This window comes from Pristiophorus japonicus, chromosome 1, assembly GCF_044704955.1.
Source record: "Pristiophorus japonicus isolate sPriJap1 chromosome 1, sPriJap1.hap1, whole genome shotgun sequence".
NCBI lineage: Eukaryota > Metazoa > Chordata > Chondrichthyes > Pristiophoridae > Pristiophorus > Pristiophorus japonicus.
Genome location: NC_091977.1, coordinates 522,077,992 through 522,098,579, shown reverse-complemented (window position 1 = coordinate 522,098,579; position 20,588 = coordinate 522,077,992). Strand labels below are relative to the sequence as shown.

The 20,588-nt window shown below is 44.9% G+C and overlaps 1 protein-coding gene across 1 annotated transcript in view; it reads left to right on the top strand.

Annotated features, from left to right (window-relative positions):
* The window catches only part of LOC139277624 (mitochondrial inner membrane m-AAA protease component AFG3L2-like), an 80,470-nt gene that overhangs the window by 21,692 nt on the left and 38,190 nt on the right, over positions 1–20,588 (top strand). The window contains 3 exon segments of the mRNA XM_070896343.1: positions 7,437–7,561; positions 11,400–11,673; positions 12,446–12,583. Coding sequence (XP_070752444.1) covers positions 7,437–7,561; positions 11,400–11,673; positions 12,446–12,583 — 537 coding nt within the window.

The window sequence follows — 20,588 nt, the reverse complement described above, 5'->3', positions numbered from 1 at the left end:
TCTCCGCAAGATCCTACGAATCCCCTGGGAGGACAAGCGCACCAACATCAGCGTCCTCATTCAGGCTAACATCCCCAGCATTGAAGCACTGACCACACTCGATCAGCTCCGCTGGGCAGGCCACATAGTCTGCATGCCAGACACAAGACTCCCAAAACAAGTGCTCTACTCGGAGCTCCTTCATGGCAAACGAGCCAAAGGAGCGCAGCGTAAACGCTACAAGGACACTCTCAAAGCCTCCCTGATAAAGTGCAACATCCCCACTGACACCTGGGAGTCCCTGCCCCAAGGCCGCCCTGAGTGGAGGAAGTGCATCTGGGAGGGCGCTGAGCACCTCGAGTCTCAACGCCGAGAGCATGCAGAAATCAAGCGCAGACAGCGGAAAGAGAGTGTGGCAAATCAGTCCCATCCGCCCCTTCCCTCAACGACTATCTGACCCACCTGTGACAGAGTCTGTGATTCTCGCATTGGACTGTTCAGCCACCAAAGAACTCACTTCAGGAGTGGAAGCAAGTCTTCCCCGATTCCAAGGGACTGCCTATAATGATGATGATGATGATGGGTGAACAGGACTTAGTGCAAGTTAGGATACAAGCAGCAGAGTTTTGGATGAGCTGTGAATCACAAACTAATGTACTTGCAATGACTGTCACAGTTTTAATCTTTCAGTTTCAATGTCATCATGGTTTGGTTGTACAGAATGTGCTGTCAGAATTATGGAACGGGGGGGGTCCTTGAGCATGAATTTTTAAAAGTTAGTTTGCAGGTGTAGTAGGTAATTAGGAAGGCGAATGGAATGTTGGCCTTCATTGCGAGAGGGATGGAGTACAAAAGCAGGGAGGTCCTGCTGCAACTGTATAGGGTATTGGTGAGGCCGCACCTGGAGTACTGCGTGCAGTTTTGGTCACCTTTCTTAAGGAAGGATATACTAGCTTTGGAGGGGGTACAGAGACGATTCACTCGGCTGATTCTGGAGATGAGGGAGTTACCTTATGATGATAGATTGAGTAGACTGGATCTTTACTCATTGGAGTTCAGAAGGATGAGGGGTGATCTTATAGAAACATTTAAAATAATGAAAGGGATAGACAAGATAGAGGCAGAGAGGTTGTTTCCACTGGTCGGGGAGACTAGAACTAGGGGCACAGCCTCAAAATATGGGGGAGCCAATTTAAAACCGAGTTGAGAAGGAATTTCTTCTCCCAGAAGGTTGTGAATCTGTGGAATTATCTGCCCAAGGAAGCAGTTGAGGCTAGCTCATTGAATGTATTCAAGTCACAGATAGATAGATTTTTAACCAATAAGGGAATTGAGGGTTACGGGGAGCGGGCGGGTAAGTGGAGCTGAGTCCACGGCCAGATCAGCCATGATCTTGTTGAATGGCGGAGCAGGCTCGAGGGGCTAGATGGCCTACTCCTGTTCCTAATTCTTATGTTCTTATGGAACAGCATTGTCCAATGAATATTGAACTTTTTTCAAAACTGTGCCAATTTAAATTTTGTCCCAGGCTACAGATGACTTTTATAAACTGCTCCATTTTCATTATTGTGGTACGATGTAATTTAAACACTGAGAATCACTTGTAGGCAGCCAGTGTTGCAAACTAACAAAAGTCATGAGATATGAAGCCCATGTCTACTGTAATGATGTTGGTTACTGTAGGGTGACCTCACACACAATACAAACATTTATGATGTGGAGAAAATGTACCTCAGTGATTCTATCTTTTATATTCCATTGCATCAGAATGCCACTGCACTGAAATAGTTAAATGTAGGGTTCCATTGAGACACCCCATGAATAGGGTTATCACAATAATCAGTAGATAGAAAGTCATCTTATTAAGGGTTGTATGACATCGAGTGCAATAATGAAAATTAAGCAGATTGCATCATTCATTTCAAGCTTGAGATGAGATTGACACAAAAGTAGGGGTTTGGTAATCAGCAACAGGGACCTTAAGGAGCACAAAAGTTCCCTCTAAATTCTCTCAGTTGTGCGCAGCCTGTTTACTTCAATGCGTGATACCTTTAAATTTCACTGCGCCGCTGTGCGCACACGGTATCTTAAACAGAACAACTCGTGAGTGGGCTGTGTGGTACCTTCCAGATTGTTGTGTGGCCATGCATGCACATAACTTAGAGAGAACTTTAGTTACTGGAATGGGCAGTCAGATGGTAGATGGAATCTCATGTGGAGAAGTGTGAGGTGATGCATCTTGGGAGGATCAACAAGGATACATTCAATGGAAAGATGCTGAAGGCTGTTGAGGAAAAGAGAGACCGAGGGAAGTCAGCAGATAATTCCTTGAAAGTGTGAGTAAACAGTAGATGGCCATAAAATATGTCAGTAGCATTTTGGATTTTTACATAGAATATGCTGCGCAGAAACAGGCCATTCAGCCCAACTAGTCCATGCGGCATTTATGTTCCTCGAGCCCTCCTCCCATCCTTCCTCATCTCACTCTATCAGCACTATTCCCACTATTCCCTTCTCACTCATGTGCTTACCTAGCCTTCTCTTAAATGCACCTATACTATTTGCCTCAACCACTCCCTGTGGTAGTGAGTTTCAGTCAGAAAACCTGATTTGCGGAGTCTTAGGCTCATGCAAAAAATAAATGGTTTGATGTAGGTAGAGGAAAACAACTAAATAAAAGTCAGGTACATGACAAAATCGTTGAAGCTCAGCCTTTTATCGTATTAACTCTTCCCCTCAAGTCATGTAATTGAACTGGGTTTGAAAGGTAAACAATGTAAAGTACAAATACCAGAAAGAGAGGAGTGCCAAGGCATAAATAGCCAGGTATGCCAGGTATGAATCTACTTTTACAATCTTTCTAGCATTATAACTTTTATTTAATTGATTTTGAGAGAGTGGAAGTAAGCCAACTCTTGATTGTAGTTTGTTAGTCCAATTTAGAAGGCATCGAGAGTCACCATCTAGTGTGGGACTAGAGCCGCATATTGGCCAGACTGACTCGAGCTGCTAAGCTTCCTTCTCTGAAGGACCATAACCACAAACTGACAACTTTCATGGTCAGTTTTTCTAGTGCTAGCTCATAATTTACCAGATTTATTGAATTCAGTTGCACAACTTGCCATGGTGGGAATTGAACTCGTGACCTTTGCATTGCTCATTCAGTGCTCTATCCCGTACACCAGCATAGCTGAGCTAATATGCAATTCTTGTGCCTTAATGTCTGCAGTAAAATCTAAATGATAGCAGGCACAGTTCTAATGTATTCTTAAGGAGTCTGCAATTATGTTCTCATTCTTAATGGTTATTTATAGCAGTGGTTTAACTTGGGATCCTAAGGTACATGATTAGACCTGGCTTTTTAATCACAGAACTCTTGGGCACATCACTCGAGCTGTGCATTGCTTATTTTAATGCTGTATTTAATTTGTTTTTAAAGCAAACAATTTTGTGAGCATTCTGTTGTGATTTAAGCTTTTACCGGATATTTCTCTTGTACTCGTACCAATGGCCAATCCTGTAAGAGAGCCCTTGTACCCTATGAAGCAAAGTGTGATTTGCATGCAAAATTTCTAATAATTTAATGTTGCCTGGCAGCAGAATAAAAACCCTTGTTAGAATTAGGTTGCCAAACTGAGCCAAGCGACCGGAAATTCGATTGGAGGCTTCTTGGGGCACTAATGGCGGTGGGTCGGTAAATTTAGCGCCGGAAAATGGTTTGCGACGGCAGCCAAACAATTCGGGTGCGGAGTGCGGAGTGCGGAGTGCGGAGTGCGGAGTGCGGAGTGCGGAGTGCGGAGTGCGGAGTGCGGAGTGCGGAGTGCGGAGTGCGGAGTGCGGAGTGCGGCATTCCACACCCCTCTCAGGGCGCTAGGCCGGATGAGCCACAGAAAATCTGTTGCTAAAGGGTCGGCTTCGGAGTGCCCTAAGAGAGGCCACCTTGCCAAAAAAAAAATCGGGAAAAAACATTCCCGATTAAAGTACTCCCCCCTCCCAAATCAAGGTGAATTGCAAAAAAAAAACCCCAAAGAAATATCAATTTCACTTACCTTTTTAAATAATTCCTTTTCGAAACGCCCCGGGACAGCACTGCACGCCAGCTTTCTCTGGCGGTGTCACTTCGGGCGCTACAGATGCCGCTGCAAGCAAATATTGCATTGCTGTCGAAACTGGGGGGTGCGTAGCACACCAGCGCGTGCTCCCGGGCAGTATTGCCCAGCGCCGCCGCAAAACCGCCACCAAATTTCCCGGTGGGCCGCTGGAAGCTGGCTGCCCGGGCGGTAAGCATTTCGAGACCCATTACTGTCCCTGTGGGACGCTAACAGGCACAATACAAATGAAAATCCAGCCCAAGGTCTCTCGTTTTCTGCTAGACTTTGGAAAAATAAACACTCTGGGCCTGAGTTTGGTCAAACCTAAGTTCCGCCCACTTACCGTCAAAGACCACTAAGATCCTGGCGATACTTTGGGCGGAAGTTTGGTGGAAAAATTGGGGGGGAAAACCGCCCGGCAGAAAAACTGGGCGTTACACGGCGATTCTGAGCGGCAGCGACGGTAGGTTGGATTCTGGGCGGCAAATGCGATCCTCGGCAAAATAATGCCGCGGCTAGAGTTGTGGGGGGAAGGGGGGGGAACGGAAAAATAAAGCTTCAACAAATGAGAAACAAAACATGACAAAACCTTCAGAGGACCCTATCAAACAAAATCGCTGCAAAACAAATAAAGCAAACCATCTCGCTAACCTTTTCTTGCAGGTCTTCATACCTACCGTTCAGGTAAGACCTGCTTCCACGCGGCAGTCTTCGCTCCTGCTGGAGCGGAGCACCGCTCGGACCAATCTCGGGTGGGAGCAGGCGGGAGGGATTTTTCCGGCGTTGCACCGCCAATGGCCGCTCCCCAGCGGTGGTCTTTTCACACCGCCAGCGTGAGGGCCTCACCAAACTCGCTCGGGGGGGGGGGGAGCGCCGAAAAAACAAGGAGACCGCCGAGAAAACTTGGTGGCAGCCGGCGGTAGGTTGACCAAATTCAGGCCCGCTATTGTCTTGGGCTATAAACTGTGAATCAGGTGTAAGTGTTGACTTGGCTCAGTGTTGGCACTCACTTCTGAGTCAGTGGTTGTGGGTTCAAGAGAGCAAATTTAGGTTATCTGGGCTGACACTTCAGCGCAACTTTAAGGGCGTGCTACATCATCAGAGGTGCTGTCTTTCGGGTGAGGTGCTAACCTGAAGCCCTGACTTGTCAAGTTGATGTAAAAGACCCAGTGGCAGTATTCGAAGAAGAGCAACAACTTGCATTTATATAGCGCTTTAACGTAGTAAAACGTCCCAAGGTACTTCACAGGTGTATTATAAGACAAAATATCGTGGCCCTCCGACCTGCGAGAGAACAGCTCCGCAGGTCGGCAAGTGAAAGAGCTGGAGCGGCATACCACTTCAACCTCCAGCACGAACTGCTCCAAGGATTTTGAGATGGGCGACTGGGTGACGTCATCAAAACCCCGGACGCCGTTTTGGAGCATGGACAGGAACATCGGCGGGGCCCAGGTACAGAGGAGTGGGAAGGTCAGGGCGCAGGAGCGACGAGTGTTTGTGGCAGAGGTGTGACAGATGATGGTACGGGGCCCCAGAAGAGCCAAGGGCCCAGGGGCAGCACGAACCAGGCCACACTGCGATATGTGTGCACAGTAGGTCCGTGCAGCAGAGCAGGTCTCCAGTTGTCTTGGTTAACCCTTGCCACTGGGCCAAGACCTAGCTCTGTCAAGCCAGTGTAGTGGCTGGTGTGCAATGGTTACCACACGTTAAAAAAATTCACGCACAGGCACCTTCCACCCCCTCAATTGGAGTTCAGGACTGGAACATCGGGTCCTTCATTGAAACACCTGTGAACTCGTGGAAGCAAGTCATCCTCATTCGAGGGACCGCCTATAAGACAAAACAAATAAATTTGTCACCGAGCCACAGAAGAAGAAATTACAGCAGATGTCCAAACCTTTGGTCAAAGAGGTAGGTTTTAAGAAGTGTCTTAAAGGAAAAAAGAGAGTTAGAGAGGTGGAGAGGCTTAAGAAGGGAGTTCCAGAGCTTGGGGCCCAGGCAGCTGAAGGCACGGCCACCAATGATTGAGCAGTTATAATCAGGGATGCTCAAGAGGGTAGAATTTGAGGAGCACAGACATCTTGTGGGGTTGTGAGGCTGAAGGACATTACAGAGATAGGGAGGGGCAAGGCCATAGAGGGATTTGTAAACAAGGATGGGAATTTTGAAATCGAGACGTTGCTTAATCGGAAGCCAATGTAGGTCAGCGAGCACAGGGGTGATGGGTAAGCGGGATTTGGTGCGAGTTAGGACACTGGCTGCCGAGTTTTGGATGACCTCAAGTTTACGTAGGGTAGATTGTGGGAGGCTAGTCAGGAGTGCGTTGGAGTAATCAAGTCTAGAGGTAACATAGGCATGGTGAGGGTTTCAGCAGCAGATGAGCTGAGGCAGGGGCGGAGACAGGCAATGTTACAGAGGTAGAAATTGGCGGTTTTAGTGATGCCGTGGATATGTGACCGGAAGCTCATTTCAGGGTTAAATAGGACACCTAGGTTGTGATCAGTCTGGTTTGTGGTGGGGACCAAAGACAATGGCTTCGATCTTCCCAATATTTAATTGGAGAAAATTTCTTCTCATCCAGTACTGGATGTCGGACAAGCAGTTTGCCAATTTAGAGACCGTGGAGGAGTCGAGAGAGGTGGTGGTGAGGTAGAGCTGGGTGCCGTGAGCGTGCATGTGGAAACTGACGCTGTGTTTTCGGATGATTTCGCTAAGGAGCAGCATATAGATTAGAAATAGGAGGGTGCCAAGGATAAATCCTTGGGAGACACCAGCGGTAACGGTGTGAGAGAGGGAAGAGAAGCCGTTGCACGTGATTTTCTGGCTACTATTAGATAGATAATGGACCCAGCTGGACGATGCTGGAGAGATGTTCGAGGAGGGTGGAGTGGTCAACCGTGTCAAAGGCTGCAGACAGGTCGAGAAGGACGAGGAGGGATAGTAGCGGATTTCTGCTGGTGTCCTCGCCAACCATTATCCCTCGGCCATCACCACCAAAACATTACTGGTCATTTATCCCTTTGCTGTTTGCCATGAACTAATTGGCTGCTGTGTTTGTCTACATAACAGTGACTGCACTCCAAAAGTAATTCGTTAGCTGTAAAATACTTTGGGATGAACTAGGATATAAAAGCCGCTATATAAATGCAAATTCTTTCTCTCTATTATTAAATGAAAGTTGCGCAGCACTTATTGTGATATTGCATTGCTGTGCCTCCAAGCTTCTCTGGAAAAACTAATGGAAATGATTTCATTTTTAAGCAAATTAGTCTTGTCTTGATTGTTGGACGATGAAGCAATTTAGGTTGGACCATGCACCATCAGTCTGCTCCTCATATACTTAAATCTATTTCTTTATATTTACAGCAGTATGTATGGTTTAACATTGGCAGTGTGGACACCTTTGAGCGGAATCTGGAGAATGCACAGCAAGAACAGGGCATAGAAGGTGAAAGTCGAATACCCATCGTGTATTCTACAGAGAGTGATGGGTAAGGAACAGTCATGTTCATATTTAATTGCTTCATTTTGCAGTGTGTGGATTTGATAACTTTTTTTAGTTTGAATGAATTCCCTTACTATTCTCAATTTCTTCCTGTAAATTTTTGTATAACAAAAGTAAAATTAAAAATTGGGAACAAAATAAAATTCTGTGCACACTCTTTTGAAAATTTTACAGCGGGCAGATGGGAAAAGGGGAAAACCACTGAGTGGGTAGAAGGTAGGTTCTTTTCCTACCTGCCGGCTGATGGAGCCACCCCATTATCTAAACTCGGATGTTTTTCTAAGCTGGCAGGAAAAGGACTTGATGTCTCCATGATCTGCAATGAATTCAATATCTGCTTCTAGCTCTGGATCCACTATTAGTGTGTTGCACTTCCAACTTGGAAATGTGAGTTACATAAGAACATAAGAAATAGGAACAGGAGTAGGCCATACGGCCCCTCGAGCCTGTTCCGCCATTCAATAAGATCATGGCTGATATGATCATTGACTCAGCTCCACTTCCCCGCCCGCTCCCCATAACTCCTTATCCCCTTATCGTTTAAGAAACTGTCTATTTCTGTCTTCAATTTATTCAATGTCCCAGTTTCCACAGCTCTCTGAGGCAGCAAATTCCACAGATTTACAACCCTCTGAGTGAAAAAATTTCTCCTCATCTCTGCTTTAAATGGGTGGCCCCTTATTCTAAGATCATGCCCTCTCGTTCTAGTCTCCCCCATCAGTGGAAACATCCTCTCTGCATCCACCTTGTCAAGCCCCCTCATAATCTTACATGTTTCGATAAGATCACCTCTCATTCTTTTGAATTCCAATGAGTAGAGGCCCAACCTCCTCAACCTTTCCTCATAAGTCAACTCCCCAATCCCCAGAATCAACCTAGTGAACCTTCTAATCTAATAGAATCTTTATCCACAAGGAAAGACTGGATAGGCTGGGGTTGTTTTCCTTGGAACAGAGGAGGCTGAGGGGAGATTTAATTGAGGTGTATAAAATTATGAGGGGCCTAGATAGAGTGGACAGGAAGGACCTATTTCCCTTATCAGAGAGGTCAATAACCAGGGGGCATAGATTTAAAGTAATTGGAAGGAGGATTAGAGGGGAGGGTTGAGGAGACATTAATTTCACCCAGGGCGTGGTGGGAGTCTGGAACCCACTGCCTGAAAGGGTGGTAGAGGCAGAAACCCTCATCACATTTTTAAAAGTACTTGAATATGCACCTGAAGTGCCTTCACCTACAAGGCTACAGACCAAGAGCTAGAAAGTGGGTTTAGGCTGGATAGCTCTTTGTCGGCCGGTGCGATTATGCTAGGCCAAATGGCCTCCTTCTGTGATTCTAATTATACTCACACTTGGACTTAGCTGAGAAAGTGAGTCCTGTTCGTCTCTGGCAGGTTGTCTTGGCAAAGGAGGGAAAATGTCTGATGGACAGGCACTGTTGAAGTGTTTTTCTGGGCAAGTTAAACAATATAACAGCTGTAGAGATGTTTGCAGGGTTGACTGTTCTCCCCTCCCATGGAGGGGTTTAAAAAACCCTCTAATAATCCTTTCCTATGTCAGTCTTGGGTTGATCTTATTACAAATTAACTGCACACATAAACACTAGGTGGCAATGTTACAAAAAGATAATACATTTCCCTTTCCAGTTTCCCTGGTTCTCATAAGGCTGGAATAAGTAACTGTGGAAACTGTGAAATTCATTCTTGGGATCTGGGTGTTGTTTGCAAGGCTGACATTTACTGGCTATTTCTAGTTGCCCTAAGATGGTGGTGGGCCACCTTCTTGAAACTATTTGATACAACTGGGTGGCATGCTCTCCCACTTCGGAGGGCAGTACCATGATGGCGTGTGACTGGAGCCACATATAGGCCATACCGGATATGGACAGCATATTTCCTTCCCAAAAGGATGTTGATGAACCCGTTGAGTTTTTCCAACACCCGATGGCCACTTTTACTGATACCATCTTTTTATTTCCGAATTTAAAAAAAACTTGTTCAAATTCTCAAACTGCTATGGTGGGATAACATAAGAACATAAGAATTAGGAACAGGAGTAGGCCATCTAGCCCCTCGAGCCTGATTTGAACTCAGATTCTCTGGATTACTTGTCTACCAGAATCACTACACTACCGTGCCCTCACAGAGCCTTCCCTCCATTTTTCCTCCTTGCCTTCTTAACCACCTTAACCACCTGATGTTTAAGAATGTTTGTACATCATTGTAAATTACTTTGTTAAATCTAAACTGAAAGTGCAGAATCACAGCAGTTTTCTGGGAAGGAACTTCTATCATTTTGGCTCCCGAAATTCCACGGTCAAGTAATTTGATCTATATGATAAGTCTTGCACAGCCATAGGTTGCAAACCACACCCATTCATTGAAAAGCATGCGGTTGTTCCTGCTGTATAGTATTGTAATATTCTTGTGTCCAAACTTGAGTTTATATTCTGGAATGGATGTCTTGTGTACGTGATAAAATAAATAAAAAGGCGATCTTCCTGGGTACTGGTTAACGTGTAAATTACTGTATTTTCTACTGCCCTTTTGGAGCCATGCTCACCTGAAAGGGCAGTTGAGGATCTGTTGCCTAGCTTTTAGCAGCATTACTCCTTAACTAGCTACAGGACATTCCCATGATGCATGGCTAAGATCAGGAGCTCCCTGTGGGGAATCATTGACATGAATCTGTGTCCACTCTAATGCCCCGAGCACAGACACTTCAGCACTATGTTATCTGTCCAGTTATAGTCATGGCTTGATTTATGCCATTTGGGACTGAAAATCGTGACTTAGTAATCCGTCCGGTGTACGGACTTGCCTTTTTAGAATGTATTGAAGTTTTAGCATCTTGAATATTTGCATGTTCATTGCAAATGTCAAAATAATGAACTAATGATACTTGCAAAACAAAAGCTCCCAGGATTTATGAGAATTGCAGACTATAGAGCATTTTTTTTATCACATTGTCTAAATACATCGAAACATTTCTGTTCTAATTTTGATCCAAAAATGCTGGAGATGTATGATTCATCTTAAAGTTGTGTATAAATGTCCACTATGGCTGGGGCTGGAATGTGAACCTTTTGGATTGTGAATCTACTGCCATCGGACATGTGCCAGCAATTTAAAATCAGGACTGTTTTATTTATAAAGGATGTCCATCAAACATTGAATCAGCTTTTTATTTGGTTATACAAACGTCTAATTTTTGTATTGATATTCTAAAGTGATTTATTGCAAATTTCAGAAATGCTGATTTAAAAAATAAGACGTCCAATTAGACACACTGTCAGCTGTGGCTCAGTGGGTAGCACTCTCGTCTCTGAGTCAGAAGGTTGTGGGTTCAAGTCCCACTGCAGAGACTTGAGCACAAAAATCTATGCTGACACTCTGAGGGAGGTGCCGTATTTCGGATGAGACCTTAAACCCACGACCATCTGCTCTCTCAAGTGGATGTAAAAGATCCAATGGCACTATTGCGAAGCAGAGCAGGGGAGTTATCCTCGGTCTCCTGGTCCTGGCCAATGTTTATTCCTCAATCAACGTCAATAAAACAGATTATCTGGTCATTATCACACTACTGTTTGTGGGAACTTACCGTGTGCAAACTGGCTGCCACGATTCCTACATTACAACAGTGACTACACTTCATAAAGTACTTCATTGGCTGTAAAGCGCCTTGGGACGTCCGGTGGTTGAGAAAGGCGCTATGTAAATGCAAGTCTGTCTTTTCTATTATTTCTTGCATAAAATCATTTTTTTTTTAATGAATTCTCGAATATTAATATGTTCTAATTTTAATAGATTGGTTATCTTCTTTTCTTAGCTCATTTCTCTTGAGCATGCTTCCTACGATACTGATCATTGGGTTTCTGCTGTTGACCCTGCGACGAGGATCAGCAGGAGTTGGCCGATCTGGACGTGGTATGGGTGGACTGTTTAGTGTTGGAGAAACAACAGCAAAGGTTCTCAAGGATGAAATTGATGTAAAGTTCAAGGACGTGGCAGGGTGTGAGGAAGCAAAGTTGGAAATAATGGAATTTGTTAATTTTCTAAAGAATCCAAATCAGTATCAAGAACTCGGAGCAAAAATTCCAAAGGTGAGGTGCCTTTCCTTTAGATAACATCTAAATTCAAGATGATAAAGGTGTCGAGCTACTGCTAGTAGCATTTGAAAACGGGGTAGTGTCATTAACCTCTTGTTATAGGACCCCTGTTGTATACAGAGCTCTGAGGGGTTGGGAAAAGCTAATATTCTAGTCTTTCCAAATGTGGGCAGGCATTGCACAATCTAAGATTAATTGCTTTGTTCACTTGGATGCTAACTAGAAATAACTGTGATGGTAAGTGATCTGTGATATCTCTGACCTCTCAATCCTCCTCTACAGGTATTTTATCAGCTTCTGTTAAAACATTAAATTAGATGAATTAGCAATTTTTCTATACACACACACACACTTTAGTTAGTCACAGTATCAACTGTGGCTCAGTGGGTAGCACTCTCGCCTCTGAATCAGAAGGTTGTGGGTTCAAGTCCCACTCCAGAGACTTGAGAAAAAAAACCTAGGCTGACACTCCAGTGCAGTGCTGAGGGAATGCTGCACTGTTGATTATGTAAGTTTTTGAGCATAACTAATAGGACCAATTTGTATAGTTGTTTGAAGGAGCACCTTTGTTGCATTCAGTTAATGAATGGCAGAACTCGATCTGTATTGGGTTAAGTAATAAATGGTGTGTATGCGTGAAAGATAATGGTCTACATAAAGCAAGTTATTTGCTTTTTTGGATCAGAGAGTTGTGCTTTGCATTGTACCTGTAAATGAATTGATGAACTTCTCTAAGCGTGGTCTAAATTACACATTCCATTCACAGGGAGCTATTCTCACGGGTCCTCCAGGCACTGGAAAAACTCTGCTCGCCAAGGCTACTGCAGGAGAGGCCAATGTTCCATTCATCACTGTGAATGGCTCTGAATTCCTGGAGATGTTTGTTGGTGTGGGTCCTGCTCGGGTAAGCCTTTGGCTATTTATTGAGTGTGTTCAAATGTTGCACGTGATTTGATGGGCTCTTATCGATGGTAATCCTGCATTTTTTGGGAAGGAACTGAATGGAGGAGGTCTTCAGAAGAAAGTCATCCCGTCCCTGAAGGGAAGTGTGGGGAGAAAAAAAGGAACAAATAAGTAGTCTACACTAAAGGTACTAACTCCTCCTGGCCTATTTAGCATAGGCAGTCAATAAATTAACCTACACGTTAAGGTAATTGTAGCGAAAGGCTACTCTGTAGCCCAAAGAAACTAGCAGGGCACCAGATTTGTTCCCTTAAACAACACTAATTGAGTTTTGCTCACAGCTTGCCCATTATTGCTTTACGAACATAAAACGGACTTGCTCCTGTTTTTATCATTCAATCTGTTTAATGTTAACCTGTATCTCAACTCCATCTCAACTGCCTCTGATCCACATCCCTTTATACCCATACATAACAACAATCTTATCAATTTCAGTGTTGAAAATTTCAAGACTTGGCATCCACAGCATTTGGGAGAAGAGAGAGATGCTGATTTCCACTACCCTCTGGGGGAAAAAGTGATTCCTGACTTCATTGCTAAATGGCCTAGCTCTAATTTTAAGGTTGTGCCCCCTTGTTCTGGATTCCCCCCCACAAGATTGTTTCTCTGTATCTACCCTATTGAATCTCTCTAGCATTTTAAACACCTTGATTAGATCACCCTTCAGCTTCTAAGCCTAAGGAATACAAGCCAGGTTTATGTAAACTTGTCCTCAAAATGTAGCCCTTTCACCACCAGTATCTTTCTGGTGATTGAGTTTTATCTCCTTACAGGGTCTTCTTGAGGGGCAGTGCCTAAAACATAAACATAAAGCACTACTTCAGATGGGGTCTGATCAAGGTTCTATATAACTGAAACGTAACTTCCTCCCCTTTGTATTATGTGCCCTTGAGAAAAAGATCAACATTCCCATTAGCTTTTATAATTACTTTTTGTATCTGTCACTAGCTTTTAGTGATTTGAGTATCTGAACACCCAAATCCCTTTGCTCCTCAAGTCTCTCGCCATGAAGAAAATATTCCGATTTTCTTTCTTGGATCCAACGGGGATGACTTCACACTTTTGCACATTGAACTCCATACGCCGCAGTTTTGCCCTCATCATCATAAGCAGTCCCTCGGAATCGAGGAAGACTTGCTTCCACTCTTAAAATGAGTTCTTAGGTGGCTGAACAGACTAATACGAGAACCACAGTCCCTGTCACAGTGGGACAGATAGTCATTGAGGGAAGGGGTGGGTGGGACAGGTTTGCTGCATGCTCTTTCCGCTGCCTGCCCTTGATTTCTGCACGCTCTCAGCGTTGAGACTCAAAGTGCTCAGCGCCCTCCCGGATGCACTTCCTCCACAGGGCAATCTTTGGCCAGGGACTTCCAGGTGTCAGTGGGGATGTTTAACTTTATCAGGGAGGCTTTGAGGGTGTGCTTGTAACATTTCCACTGCCCACCTTTGGCTCGTTTGCCGTGAAGAAGGTCCGAGTAGAGCGCTTGCTTTGGGAGTCTCGTGTCTGACAAGCAAACTATGTGGCCTGCCCAATGGAGCTGATCAAGTGTGGTCAGTGCTTCAACGCTGGGGATGTTGGCCTGATCGAGGACTAATGTTGGTGAGTCTGTCCTCGCAGGGGATTTGTAGGATCTTGCGGAGACATCGTTGGTGGTATTTCTCCAGCGACTTGAGGTGTCTACTGTACATAGTCCATGTCCCTGAGCCAAACAGGAAGGCGGGTATTACTACAGCCCTGTAGACCATGAGCTTGGTGGCAGTTTTGAGGGCCTGGTCTTCAAACACTCTTTTTCTCGAGCGGCCGAAGGCTGCACTGGCGCACTGGATAACCAGCCGTGGATAACCAAGGAAATAAAGGAGAGTATCAAATCAAAAACCAATGTGTATAAGGTGGCCAAGGTTAGTGGGAAACTAGAAGATTGGGAAAATTTTAAACGGCAGCAAAGAATGACTAAGAAAGCAATAAAGAAAGGAAAGATAGATTACGAAGGTAAACTTGCGCAAAACATAAAAACAGATAGTAAAAGCTTTTACAGATATATAAAACGGAAACGAGTGACTAAAGTAAATGTTGGTCCCTTAGAAGATGAGAAGGGGGATTTAATAATGGGAAATGTGGAAATGGCTGAGACTTTAAACAATTATTTTGCTTCGGTCTTCACAGTGGAAGACACAAAAACCATGCCAAAAATTGCTGGTCATAGGAATGTGGGAAGGGAGGACCTTGAGACAATCACTGTCACTAGGTGGGTAGTGCTGGACAGGCTAATGGGACTCAAGGTAGACAAGTCCCCTGGTCCTGATGAAATGCATCCCAGGGTATTAAGAGATGGCGGAAGTTATAGCAGATGCATTCGTTATAATCTACCAAAATTCTCTGGACTCTGGGGAGGTACCAGCGGATTGGAAAGCAGCTAATGTAACGCCTCTGTTTAAAAAAGGGGGCAGACAAAAGGCAGTTAACTATAGGCCAGTTAGTTTAACATCTATAGTGAGGAAAATGCTTGAAACTATCATTAAGGAAGAAATAGCGGGACATCTAGATATGCATAGTGCAATCAAGCAGACGCAGCATGGATTCATGAAGGGTAAATCATGTTTAACTAATTTACTGGAATTCTTTGAGGATATAACGAGCATGGTGGATAGAGGTGTCCTGATAGATGTGGTGTATTTAGATTTCCAAAAGGCATTCGATAAGGTGCCACACAAAAGGTTACTGCAGAAGATAGAGGTACACGGAATCAGAGGAAATGTATTGGTATGGATAGAGAATTGGTTGGCGAACAGAAAGCAGAGAGTCGGGATAAATGGATCCTTTTCGGGTTGGAAATCGGTGGTTAGTGGTGTGCCACAGGGATCGGTGCTGAGACCACAACTGTTTACAATATACATAGATGACCTGGAAGAGGGGACAGTGTAGTGTAACAAAATTTTCAGATGACACAAAGATTAGTGGGAAAGCGGGTTGTGTAGAGGACACAGAGAGGCTGCAAAGAGATTTAGATAGGTTAAGCGAATGGGCTAAGGTTTGGCAGATGGAATACAATGTCGGAAAGTGTGAGGTCATCCACCTTGGGGAAAAAAAACAGTAAAAGGGAATATTATTTGAATGGGGAGAAATTACAACATGCTGCGGTGCAGAGGGACCTGGGGGCCCTTGTGCATGAATCCCAAAAAGTTAGTTTGCAGATGCAGCAGGTAATCAGGAAGGCGAATGGAATGTTGACCTTCATTGCGAGAGGGATGGAGTACAAAAGCAGGGAGGTCCTGCTGCAACTGTATAGGGTATTGGTAAGGCCGCACCTGGAGTACTGCGTGCAGTTTTGGTCACCTTACTTAAGGAAGGATATACTAGCTTTGGAGGGGGTACAGAGACGATTCACTAGGCTGATTCTGGAGATGAGAGGGCTACCTTATGATGATAGATTGAGTAGACTGGGTCTTTACTCGTTGGAGTTCAGAAGGATGAGGGGTGATCTTATAGAAATATTTAAAATCATGAAAGGGATAGACAAGATAGAAGCAGAGAGGTTGTTTCCACTGGTCGGGGAGAGTAGAACTAGGGGCCACAGCCTCAAAATACGGGGGAGCCAATTTAAAACAGAGTTGAGAGGGACTTTCTTCTCCCAGAGGGTTGTGAATCTGTGGAATTCTCTGCCCAAGGAAGCAGTTGAGGCTAGCTCATTGAATGTTTTAAAGTCAAAGATAGATAGATTTTTAACCAATAAGGGAATTGAGGGTTATGGGGAGCGGGCGGGTAAGTGGAGCTGAGTCCACGGCCAGATCAGCCATGATCTTTTTGAATGGCGGAGCAGGCTCGAGGGGCTAGATGGCCTACTCCTGTTCCTAATTCTTATGTTCTTATGTTCTATGAGGCGGTGTTGAATTTTGTCGAAAATGCCTGTTCTTGTTGATAAGAGGCTCCCGAGGTATGGGAAGTAGTCCATGTTGTCCAGGGCCATGCCGTGGATCTTGATGACGGGGGGGGGGGGGGGGGGGGCGGGGCGTAGTGCTGTGCGGCAAGAACAGGCTGGTGGAGGACCTTTGTCTTATGGATGTTTAGCGTAAGGCCCATGCTTTCGTACGGCTCAGTAAATACGTCGACTATGTCCTGGGCGTCGTCCGCGTACTGTAGATCGACGACAGAGGTTGGGGTGGTCATGGACCTGGCCTGGAGATGGCGAAGGTTGAACAGGTTCCTACTGGTTCTGTAGTTTAGTTTTACTCCAGCGGGGAGCTTGTTGATTGTGAGGTGGAGCATGGCAGTGAGGAAGATTGAGAAGAGGGTTGGGGCATAGAAACATAGAAAATAGGTGCAGGAGTAGGCCATTTGGCCCTTCGAGCTTGTACCACCATTCGATAAGATCATGGCTGATCATTCCCTCAGTACCCCTTGATCCCTTTAGCCGTAAGGGCCATATCTGACTCCCTCTTGAATATATCCAATGAACTGGCATCAACAACTCTCTGCGGTAGGGAATTCCACAGGTTAACAACTCTGAGTGAAGAAGTTTCTCCTCATCTCAGACCTAAATGGCCTACCCCTTTATCCTAAGACTGTGTCCCCTGGTTCTGGACATCCCCAACATCGGGAACAATCTACCCGCATCTAACCTGTCCCGTCCCGTCAGAATCTTGTATGTTTCTATGAGATCCCCTCTCATCCTTCTAAACTCCAGTGTATAAAGGCCCAGTTGATCCTGTCTCTCCTCATATGTCAGTCCGGCCATCCTGGGAATCAGTCTGGTGAACCTTCGCTGCACTCCCTCAATAGCAAGAACGTCCTTCCTCAGATTAGGAGACCAAAATTGAACACAATATTCCAGGTGAGGCCTCACCAAGGCCCTGTACAACTGCAGTAAGACCTCCCTGCTCCTATACTCAAATCCCCTAGCTATGAAGGCCAACATACCATTTGCCTTCTTTACCACCTGCTGTACCTGAATGTCAACTTTCAATGACTGATGAACCATGACACCCAGGTCTCGTTGCACCTCCCCTTTTCCTAATCTGCCACCATTCAGATAATATTCTGTCTTCGCGTTTATGGTACCAAAGTGGATAACCTCACATTTATCCACATTATACTGCATCTGCCATGCATTTGGCCACTTGCCTAACCTTTCTAAGTCAACCTGCAGCCTCTTAGCATCCCTCTCACAACTCACACCGCCACCCAGTTTAGTGTCATCTGCAAACTTGGAGATATTACACTCAATTCCTTCATCCAAATCATTGATGTATATTGTAAAGAGCTGGGGCCCAGCACTGAGCCAGGCAACACTTCACTGGTCACTGCCTGCCATTCTGAAAAGGACCTGTTTATCCCGACTCTCTGCTTCCTGTCTGCCAACCAGTTCTCTATCCACATCAGTATATTATCCCCAATACCATGTGCTTTGATTTTGCACACCAATCTCTTGTGTGGGACCTTGTCAAAAGTCTTTTGAAAGTCCAAATATACCACATCCACTGATTCTCCCTTGTCCACTCTACCAGTTACATCCTCAAAAAATTCCAGATGATTTGTCAAGCATGATTTCCCTTTCATAAATCCATGCTGACTTGGACCGATCCTGTCACTGCTTTCCAAATGCGCTGCTATTTCATCCTTAATAATTGATTCCAACATTTTCCCCACCACTGATGTCAGGCTAACTGGTCTATAATTACACGTTTTCTCTCTCCCTCCCTTTTTTAAAAAGTGGTGTTACCTTAGCTACCCTCCAGTCCATAGGAACTGATCCCAAGTCGATAGACTGTTGTAAAATGATCACCAATGCATCCACTATTTCTCGGGCCACTTCCTTAAGTACTCTGGGATGCAGACTATCAGGCCCCGGGGATTTATCGGCCTTCAATCCCATCAATTTCCCTAACACAATTTCCCGCCTAATCAGGATATCCTTCAGTTCCTCCTTCTCACTAGACCTTCGGTCCCCTAATACTTTCGGAAGGTTATTTGTGTATTCCTTCGAGAAGACAGAACCAAAGTATTTGTTCAATTGGTCTGCCATTTCTTTGTTCCCCATTATAAATTCACCTGAATCCGACTGCAAGGGACCCACATTTGTCTTCACGTATCTATAGAAACTTTTGCAGTCACTTTTTATGTTCCCGGCAAGATTCTTCTCGTACTCTATTTTCCTCCTCTTAATTAAACCCTTTGTCCTCCTCTGCTGAATTCTAAATTTCTCCCAGTCCTCAGGTTTGCTGCTTTTTCTGGCCAATTTATATGCCTCTTCCTTGGATTTAACACTATCCTTAATTTCCCTTGTTAGCCATGGTTGAGCAACCTTCCCCGTTTTATTTTTACTCCAGACAGGGATGTACAATTGCTGAAGTTCATCCATGTTTGCCATCTTTAAATGTTTGCCATTGCCTATCCACCGTCAATCCTTTAAGTATCATTTGCCAGTCTACTCTAGCCAATTCACGCCTCAAACCATCGAAGGGCAATGACGCAGCCCTGTTTGACTCCGGTCCGGACATGGATTGGGTCTGTGGTGGATCCGTTGGTAAGGATCATGTCGTCATGGAGCAGGCGGAGGATGGTGATGAACTTTTGGGGCATCTGAAATGGAGAAATCGCTCCATAGACCCTCATGGTTGACCGTGTCAAAGGCCTTTGTAAGGTCGAAGAAAGCCATGTATAAGGGCTGGCGCTGTTCCCTGCATTTTTCCTGCAACTGTCACGCTGCAAAAATCATGTCCGTTGTTCCCCGTAGGGGAAGAAATCCACACTGCAACTCCGGGAGGAGCTCCTCGGCCACAGGGAGAAGACGGTTGAGGAGGACTCTGGCGACGACTTTCCCAGTGGCTGATAGCAGGGAGATTCCTCTGTAGTTGCCGCAGTATGACATCCCCTTTTTTAAAGATGGTCACGATCACTGCAACTCTGAGATCTCCCGTCATGCTCTCCTCACTCCAGGTGAGAGAGATGAGGTCATGTATTCGCGCCAACAGTGCCTTTCCGCCATACGCCAGTGCCTCACTAGGGATTCCATTCGCACCAGTAGCCTTGTTGTTTTTCAGCTAGTTTTGCCCACTCACTTAATCACTCCCTTTATAAACTCCTGTTCTCATTTATACTAGTTACTATGCCTCCTATCTTAGTGTCATCTACCAACTTGGATATACAACTCTCTATTTCTTCATTCAAATCATTGATATGCATGATTAAAAAAAAGCTGAGGCCCCAGTATAGATCCCTGGGGAACACCATTTATCACATCCTTCTAATCAGAGTACATTCTCTTCATCCCCACTTTCTGTCCTCCACCTCCCAACCAATTATTAACCAGGAAATTGACATTCTCCATTCACACTTGCTCACTGACCAGACCGGTTGGGTTCCAGAGCAGTCTCTTCATTCAAGATCAATCCTCAGAGATATGAGTTACTAAACAGCCCATAGGAAACATAAGGTAACCTTTTCCTTTAAACAATATATAGCTGAATTAAAGTCTTCATTTTTAGTGCGTTTTTGTTTTCCTGAAAGTGAGGGGTTGGTTGTGTTGGTCCTGGTACTCGCTTCCAGCTTTTACACCCAGGATTTGCATAAAGCATTCCCAGACCCGGTGTAGTGTGAATCATAGGCAGAGTAAAGCTTCCTGCATTCTGCTTCAACTCCACTTTAAAAGATGAAGGCGATTGCCAGAAACAAATTTTGTGAAGTGCTGTGCTGTGAATTTTCATCCTTTAGCAACTGGATAGATGCTGTTTTAGTTTACTGTTGGAATACAGTGTGCAAAATGGCTGAATTTGAACTTTAGTCTCGGGGGAGAGGATCCAGTAATGATTTCTTTATGCTTCTCTGCCACATCCAAGTAGAAATCAATGCAGTATCTTTGGCGAGGGGATTGGATTTCAGCTTCCACTCAGTCCTTGTGGCTAAGGCATTGAATTGCATTTAAGTTCAGGAAGGTTATATTTTAGTACAG